The following is an 8,777-nucleotide window of genomic DNA, read 5'->3' on the forward strand; positions in this document are numbered from 1 at the left end:
ATGTATATGTTGTTACAAGGATTGAAATGATATATTTATAGTAATTATACTCGTGTGAACTTAGTAAAGGATTAGGATACATATGACATGCTATTAGGGTCAAATATGGAAACAATTAGTGATTTACATGGTTATATGAGATCCAACATTTGTTGCGGATTCTCCACTTATATGTATTGTTGGTTTAGCCTGAATTGCTAACCTCAATGCGATGTCAACTTGTGGTGAGCAACCCTGACCACTGTCAGCTTGTGTGAGCACTATAGTCCCCTGTATCCGAGTTCGATTTATTAAAGGTTCTTTCAGGTGAAATTGTAACTTAATGTAATGAAATTATTGAAATGGATTGAATATGAAATGAACTATATATGCTTCCTAATTGAATATGATTTCTTGTTAATGATCATGGTATGCAAAGTTATGAACTAACCTATTTTTTATATGTTTACATATGATGTTGTTTGATAGTTACCTCAACATAGGCCAGAAGAAATGTTTACTTATTTAAGTTGTCTAGGTAAGTTAATTAAATCTCATATGGACTTACTAAGCATCCAATATGTTTACCCCATTGTTTTCCCTTCTCTCACCTTGTGGAACATGTCTAGCGTACCATTCGAAGCTCACACTATCTCATATTCAAAATGGTAGCTTTTTTATTGTTTTAAGTCAGGTTTTGTGGCATGTACATAAGTGTTTCGCATATGTTAACTTTGAATGTTGAACATAGCTTTAAACTTACCTAATGCTTGATTTTGGAAGTGTTAAGTTTCAATGAAATGATATGTTTTGGTAAATGGTTTGAGTTATGTATGTAACAATTGAAATGGCATAAATGGAGGTAATTTAGAATGTTTCGAGTAGTTTGAGATAGGTTATGTTTAGCTTTTTTCATATGGTTTGGTTTGAATGCCATGGTATTATATTGATGTATCTAATGGTTGAATAGATGATATAAGTTGGTATAAGGTTGAATGTAATATTTGCATTTGTTTTGGTGTAAGTTGAAAGTGTTTTGGTACAAGTAAACTTAAACCATTTATACACAAAATGACAAGTAAACTTAAACCATTTGTGCACAAAATGAAGTTTGTGTGGTAGCCATGAAATAGGTACCAAACGGCCTACATTTTACCAAAAACAGAGTCTACGTCCTGACGAGTAATCTTCCTCGTCGTAATGTTGGCCGATAGTAAGTCACGTCGCGATGTTGAGTGGCCTGAGGTCATGATGTGACAAACTGTTTGACGACGTCACAACATGGAGGAACAAACGTCACGACATCGACCCTGAGATTTTGAAACTTTACAATTTGGTGCTATTTCAGGATCGAGACAACAAAAGAGCTTTCGTAAGATTGATTAAGGCTCGGATTTAATTATGTATCATAATGTGAATGTGTTTATGATATAATTATATGTTTAAATGAGTTGTTTACAGTATATTTGAAGGTAGTTGCTCTGGCAACAGGTGTGGCATCGTATAGATCGGACCTAACAGTCAGGTAAGGCAAGGGGTGTTACATGAATAGCACCAAGGTTGTTGTTCTTGATATATATATTTTGACATTGTTGATGGTTGAGATGCAAAGATATCAATAGAGCGTGAATGTTGTCTCCTAGGTTCCCCATAGCTCCTACCATGTTAGCATTGTCAACGATGATTCTCATTCATTGATTTTGGATTTTTCATCTATGGGTTAACCTATTGAAGGTGGCGTCAACCCGATTCTTACTTACACTATTAGGGTAGAAGTTGAGTAGTCACAATGGTCATCACCTTAGCCTAATTGGGTCAACATTTCCTTCTCCACTAAGCTTCAAATTCTTATGGTATGAGTTGAAAGAATAGTAAGGGTGTTTTGAAAAGTTGTAAACCAAGAAAGAATGCCCATACATGTTCATTAGAATCATCACTAGATTACATAATATGTAAACATTGAAAGTTATTTTGTTTAAGAATTTGGACCAAAATTGTATATCTATAAACATTATAGAGCTAAATATCTTCTCATGTCAATTTTAGAATTGTAACGTCATCTTTCTATTACCCCGTTAACGAAGGCTAATAAAAATATATCAAAAAAGGCAATCAATTAAGTTAGATGATCTGCAATGTAGCTTACCTATAGATCTAATAGAAAACATATACATTGAAATTCTTAAATTTTGTCAATTATATATAAAATTGCACAATTATTATAAAAGCTCTAATTTCTTTAGTGTCAATTATCTAATTAAAAAAATTTAAAAGTCATAAAGTGACAACAAATTTTTTTTAAACTCGTAATCCATTAAGTGTTGGTATCGCAGCTAATGTGTAAAAAAGTTAAATAAATTAAAAGTTATAAAAAAATATATAGTGTTTTTTGAAGAAATTTAAAACATTAAAATTTTCTTTAGAAATTAAAAAAAATCTAAAAATGCTTATTTTTAAAAAAAAATCCTAATAAATGCTACGAAATTCTAAACATTTTTCTATAAAATAATAAAAAAATAATACATTACTTACATTTACAAATAATAAAAACTTTAAAAAATAAGATGGAAAATTTAATAATTTTAAAAAAATAATTTTAATAAAAGTTCAATTAACACATTTACTTACATTTACAAAAATCCCTTTATACAATAAATTACTCATTTAACAATTGTATAAAAAAATTAGCAGCATGTTTGGTTTGGTGTAATGGATTAGCCATTACACCCCTATTCTGTGGGCCCCACTAATCCCCACTTAATCCCATGTTTGGTTTGATGTATTGCCTATTACAGGCCTATTACAACACGGATGTATTCCTGATTTTCTCTGCTTCAACAACGATTAGCCATTCCGTTCCAAAAGTAAGGATTAGCTAATCGTTTCTGTTTTACCCTCCCCAGCCAAAATCTGCTGCTCCACCCCACCCTCTCCCTCCCAACATCAACAGCAGTACACAACCCACCAAACTCCAAGGCAAAAGTCTTCGAAGACCTATCATCTCTTTTATTTTATTACCGATTGGATCCAAACAAAGGATTTTTTTGCCCTTTTAATGGATCATTGGTATTTTATAGGATTGCTTCTTATTTTGCTTCATCTCTGTTTGGTTTCAGTTGAGATCAATGGATCGGTGCTTGAAATGAAGAGAGGAACTTCTTCGGTTCCATTTGATCCCACTCGTGTTACTCAACTCTCATGGCACCCTAGGTCACTTTAATTTCGCTCTTCTTCTTTTTCGCATTTTGTAACTTTTTTCTGTTTAATTTACTCAAAATTGTGAACTTTATGTTTTTATTTTTATTTTCGGGGCTTTCCTTTACAAAGGATTTTTATCAAGTGAGGAATGCGATCACCTTATTACTCTGGTAAGCAACATTTTTTAAACTAATTTGTTGATTAATTTCGATTTGTGATGTTAACCCCCTCCCCTTTTTTTCTTAAAATGTGTGAATATCAGGCTAAGGATAAATTAGAGAAGTCAATGGTGGTGGATAATGAATCGGGTGATAGCATTAAGAGTGAAGTTCGAACCAGCTCTGGCATGTTTCTTCAGAAAGCTCGGGTATATAATTAAATTGCCCCTTTTTTTAGTTTAAATCTGTGAAATTAGCTGGAATTCTGTTAATGGAAGATAGAAATATTACAGCGGTGAAGGCAGTTCACTTATTCTTCATAAATAACCAAATTTTGGATGGTAGTTTATGACAGATGATGTTTTAGGTGTCTTTTACTCGTTTCCCCTAATGATTCATTCACACTTAATCTAGGGCAAGCTCTTTACCTAAAGAATCCGTTTCCTCACTGAATGCATTGAAAGTTAAAGATGATAGTTGTGCTCTTTGGCATTGGCTTAAGCTTTTGGGATAATTACTTTCCCTTAATGCTGTATCAGATATCTCGAGTAGGACTCCTGATAACTGATTTACTTCTTATTTCTTCCTCTGCTGTCTTGTTGCTCACTGGGGAATGCGTTACTGCTTTAATCATTCTTCAGTTTGCACCTTTTTCTTCACTGGAGTTCAGGTCCAAATGTGTACTGCTTAGTATTAGTTACTTGTTTCATTAAGTTTAGAGATCGTTTACTCAATACTAATTTTGATGACTCAGATTGTTTATTTTTGTGGACCGTGTTTGGAAAGCATTGTATATGCTGATTCTTGAAGTTCAAATGCTTATGTGGTGTCCTTTATTTCTCATGTGAAGGATGAAGTAGTTGCTGATATCGAAGCTATGATTGCTGCATGGACCTTCCTTCCAGCAGGTATATATCATTTCTTGCTTGTTGTTACCCTATAATTTCTTAATCTACGTTGAATGGTGTTTTCTCATCTTATTTTAATATGGCACACCAACCAGAGAATGTGGAGTCCATGCAAATAATACATTACGAGAATGGTCAAAAGTATGAGCCACATTTCGATTATTTTCATGATAAGGCTAATCAAGAGCTGGGCGGTCACCGTATAGCCACTGTACTGATGTATTTGTCTGATGTTGAGAGTGGTGGGGAAACTGTGTTTCCAAATGCAGAGGTAAGCATTTGACTGTGAATTTTTTATTCCCCCTATTTATGTTTGCTCTCTTCCTATTCTATCATTGTTAAATGCTTACATTTCCATTTTATTTTGTTCATCACTTACTAATCTGCCTTCTGCAGGGAAAACTTTCTCAGCCAAAGGATGATAGCTGGTCAGATTGTGCAAAAAATGGATATGCAGGTAATACTATGATTTCCATTGGAGATTTTGTGAAATGCTTACTGAGTTGTGTTTTTACTTTTCTCGGATATTAATATGCTAGATCATACCGGTTTGTTGGAAGAATTTTCATTTGATTCTAGCTGATAAAATCTCACTTTAATGAACAAGTGAAATTAAGTTTGCCACTTTTGTTTGTATGATTGGTTTGTGATTTGTATTCCAATGAATTCTGCAGATATTACTATGAACCTGTTGTATATGTTCATAGCTTCTTATTTAATTGTTCTCGGATAAAATTGCCACCTTAGAAATCCAACCATATAATCCAACCATATACTTTTATTCATAATATACCTGTGGTATTATTAACATCGTGTAAGGCTAATATGGATAGGTGGTGATGGAACCTTACTATCATAATTTTGTTTTTGGTATGTATTTTATGAGCGTTAATTCATCATACTATTATTATGAGCGTTAATTCTGCTGAATATATCTAGATCTTTGTTTATAGAGAATCGACTGAATTGCAAAATTTTAGCATCTGCTATGATGAATGTCAGCTGACTGGTAATCATTTCAGGGCACCCTGACTCAGTACTACGAACAGCTGCCAGTAAGTCTAGAGAATTTGAGGCTGTATATGGGAAACACCGAAGCAAGGGATCTGAAGACAAGTTGCCAATGCAAAGTAGTCTTGACGAAATGGTGGTTTTTATTCGGGAACTAATCAGCCTTACACGCTTAAAGACATGGGAGGAGGGCACTTGTATTAGGTCATTGACTCAACTTCAACAGAGGGCAAGGATGCTTCTGCATCAACATTGATTCAATGAAATCCATGTAATATTTGTAATTTTTCCCAGGGTCATTCATTTTCGGATATAATTAGTGATGTGAATAGGATTGTGACTAATATGCTATCTAGCATTTTGTAAAGTTTGGGTAGGCTAGAAAATTGGAAAACATATTAGTTGGTAGCTGGAATGTTGAAATGAGCTGACCGGCATTTTGTACAATGCATTTCTAATGAGAAAAATTTGTTAGTTATAATTATTTTAAATTTTATTAAATCATATATTTTAATTAAAATATATTTAATATTAATTATTTCAAATTATATTTTATAGTATTATATATTATGATTTTAGTAAATTCATATAAGAATATTGATTATTAAGAATTTTATTAAATTATATATTTTAATTATAATATATTTAATAATAATTATGTTAAATTATCTATATTATGATTTGAGTAAATTCATATAAGAATATTAATTATTAAAATTTTATTAAATTATATATTTTAATTACAATATATTTAATAATAATTATGTTTAAATATGATTAAATTATTTATTATTGATATTAATAATCTTATTAAATTTTAAATAACAATAACAATAATCATTTACCCAAACAAATTTATGCTAAGGGTATTCTAGTCATTTTAGTTTTTTCCATTATGCTATTACACCTCTATTCCATTCAACCAAACATAAGATTACTATTACGCCTCTATTCCATTACATTCAACCAAACAGTTGATTTGCTATTACACCTCTATTCCATTACACCTCTAATCCAATACACCTCCAATCCAATACACCTCTAATCCAATACAGCGAACCAAACGTGCCCTAAAACTTTTTATACTCAATGCCGCTAAGATTGAAAATTTTCATAAATAAATATGAGAGATATATCATGATATTGATTTATTCGGTTGTGGCTTTAAGAATATAGCTTAAGTTAGTTTAGTGTACAAGTTAACATATATGGAACACACCAAAAATCAATAAAAAGAATAATTTATGTGGACTAATTTTTTAGTTAATTGTTAATTTATTTTTCTTATTTTCTCATATTTTTTTAAACCTTTTATAAAAGATTTTATTACAGAGGTCAACTTGCCTTATTTGGGACATTGACAAATTATTGAAACAAGTGTTTGGGTTGTGATTATGTTGTAAGATAATTCAAGCCTATCGACGAGTATAAATATAACTTGAGTTCGAATTGGACCAATCGTACCAAATCTCTTGGATCAAGGAGGTTAAATCAGGGAAAAACTTGAAGACTTATCTTCCAACAGTTCACCTTTCTTTGGTTGTTATTATTATATTGTATTTAACTATTTTAGCTGTTGGTTAGAAGATATTGTAATTGATCTTTAATATGTTGGAAAGGCTCGAAAGTCTCTATATATTTGAGAGACTTTATATAAGTTTATGTACTAAATTTTAAGAGCACTTATCAGTTCATTGAGGAACGTTGTTTGTGAGAGTGCATTTGAAACTGTAAAATCTGTTATTGTTGGTTTTACAAATTAAGTTCTCAAGAAGAGAATTTAGTGGTGAGAGATCTACTCTTCCAAATACAAAAGTAAATATTCTTCCAGGGGTGTTTTAGAACTAGGTTCACTGGTTGTATTTGTTTCAAAGATAGTTAATTTATCTCATTGAGCTAGGCTCCGCAGATGTAATGAAATTGAACTACGTAAATAATTTGTTGTCCCCTGTTTTATTGTGGTTGTCGTAGTTTGATCAGAATTGCCCATTTTCGCTGTCACTTCCACTCATACTCTGTTTCTTGCAATTTTGTAACTAGTTCAGGTTAACACTAGTCAACTAGTTCAACCTCATTCTCCAAACTAGTATACAACTTGATTCCTGATCCATCTAGTGTAATTAGCTAATTCGGTTTGGTTCCAACAATATTAGATGTCATTGTCAAAACTTGAACCTTTAACCTTGAACCTTAAGGTTTCAACACATAAATTTAACCGCCAACTATTTTAAATCATTGACTCTACTAAATTTTCATAAATAAAAAGGTAAATTACACCATTAGTTACTCTAAAATAGTGTCGTTCTTATTTTGGTCACTCTAATTTTTTTTGGTCAATTTAGTCACTCTAATTAATATAATTGCTCAAAGTGGTCATTGCCATTAAAAATTTATTTAATTAATTTTTTTTTCAATTTTGACTAAAGTTAAGAACCTTTCTATAATTAGTCCAAAACACTTTTTTTTTGTTTATTTGCAACATAAGAACCCCAAATCCTCATCACCACCCAACACCCACCATAAGAACTATCAATCCTCATCATCACCAACTCTTTGCTCTCACATCTCTATCACTCCTCACTCTGTCACCGTTGCACCAGAAGAACCACCTTACATGACTGCTTCTCTAACATGGATAAAACGTACAACATGTTGCAGTTGAAAATATGGGAGTCCCATCAACAACATTAAGTTTTCCAATAATAATGGTAGCATTCATTCCATCACCAATCATCGTAACATTCTATGTATTCTTTTCAACTTTAACATTTTCTTTATAAAACTCCCTTCTTCACATAAATCATTATTCTTTTTTTTTTCTTGCTTTTCTTAAGCATTACTTTAATGGCTCCCATTATAGTTTTAAACTTACCAAACCCATTTTCTGCCACTTTTATATCAGCTTTCTTCTTCAACACATTCAAACTTTTAAGAAATACCCTTTCATGATGCAACTGTCGTTGATGTCCCTCTTGAGATTCAAAGTTCATTAAACATCGTATTAAGTTAAATGTTGTTTCAGCCTTGTTAGAATAGCAAATAAGAATGAAGAAATCTTTGCTTTCTCATTCAAGAAATCTATTTACAAATGATCATGCATTGGCTATTTAATACAACCATGCATATGTACCAGAAATACCAGAAACAACCTAATCTAACAACTAGATAACTACTTTAACCAATTATAGCAACTAGAAATATTTAATACTTATAACATTACCTGTGCTTGGTGCCTTTCTTCTCTCTCTAGAGCTTCATGACTGCTACTAAGAATCTTAAGATGACTTCTAAATTTTGTGAACAACCTTGCTGATAATGGCTTAGTGAGTATATCTGTAATCTAATCTTGGCTAGGAACATGACCAACTTGAGTGAACTAGCTACAACTCTTTCCCTAACAAAGAATAGATTCAATTCTACATGTTTGAATTTAGAATGTAAATAAGGATTCCTTGCAACCACAATAACTGCTGAACTATCACACCATACTAAACATTTGCTCTTAACTAGTACATGTTATTCA

General features: G+C 31.8%; 1 protein-coding gene across 1 annotated transcript; it reads left to right on the forward strand.

Moving 5' to 3' along the window:
• The first annotated feature begins 2,737 nt into the window (after nt 1–2,737).
• LOC107955670 (probable prolyl 4-hydroxylase 7) lies at nt 2,738–5,732 on the forward strand. Its single transcript, XM_041116936.1, has 8 exons — nt 2,738–2,955; nt 3,096–3,189; nt 3,290–3,347; nt 3,440–3,544; nt 4,186–4,243; nt 4,339–4,514; nt 4,640–4,700; nt 5,266–5,732. Exons 2-8 carry the CDS (start codon nt 3,122–3,124, stop codon nt 5,508–5,510), a joined length of 771 nt encoding a protein of 256 aa, XP_040972870.1. The 5' UTR covers nt 2,738–2,955; nt 3,096–3,121; the 3' UTR covers nt 5,511–5,732.
• The last annotated feature ends 3,045 nt before the right edge of the window (nt 5,733–8,777 follow it).

This window comes from Gossypium hirsutum, chromosome A07 (assembly GCF_007990345.1).
Source record: "Gossypium hirsutum isolate 1008001.06 chromosome A07, Gossypium_hirsutum_v2.1, whole genome shotgun sequence".
Classification (NCBI taxonomy): Eukaryota; Viridiplantae; Streptophyta; class Magnoliopsida; order Malvales; family Malvaceae; genus Gossypium; species Gossypium hirsutum.

What these genes read in the sequence shown, in the direction of transcription:
- LOC107955670 (XM_041116936.1), top strand. Translation starts at nt 3,122, where the DNA reads ATGAAGAGAGGAACTTCTTCGGTTCCATTTGATCCCACTCGTGTTACT. An exon ending in GCGATCACCTTATTACTCTG is followed by an intron (nt 3,348 to 3,439) that starts GTAAGCAACATT and finishes TGTGAATATCAG; the next exon opens with GCTAAGGATAAATTAGAGAA. An exon ending in CTGTGTTTCCAAATGCAGAG is followed by an intron (nt 4,515 to 4,639) that starts GTAAGCATTTGA and finishes TGCCTTCTGCAG; the next exon opens with GGAAAACTTTCTCAGCCAAA.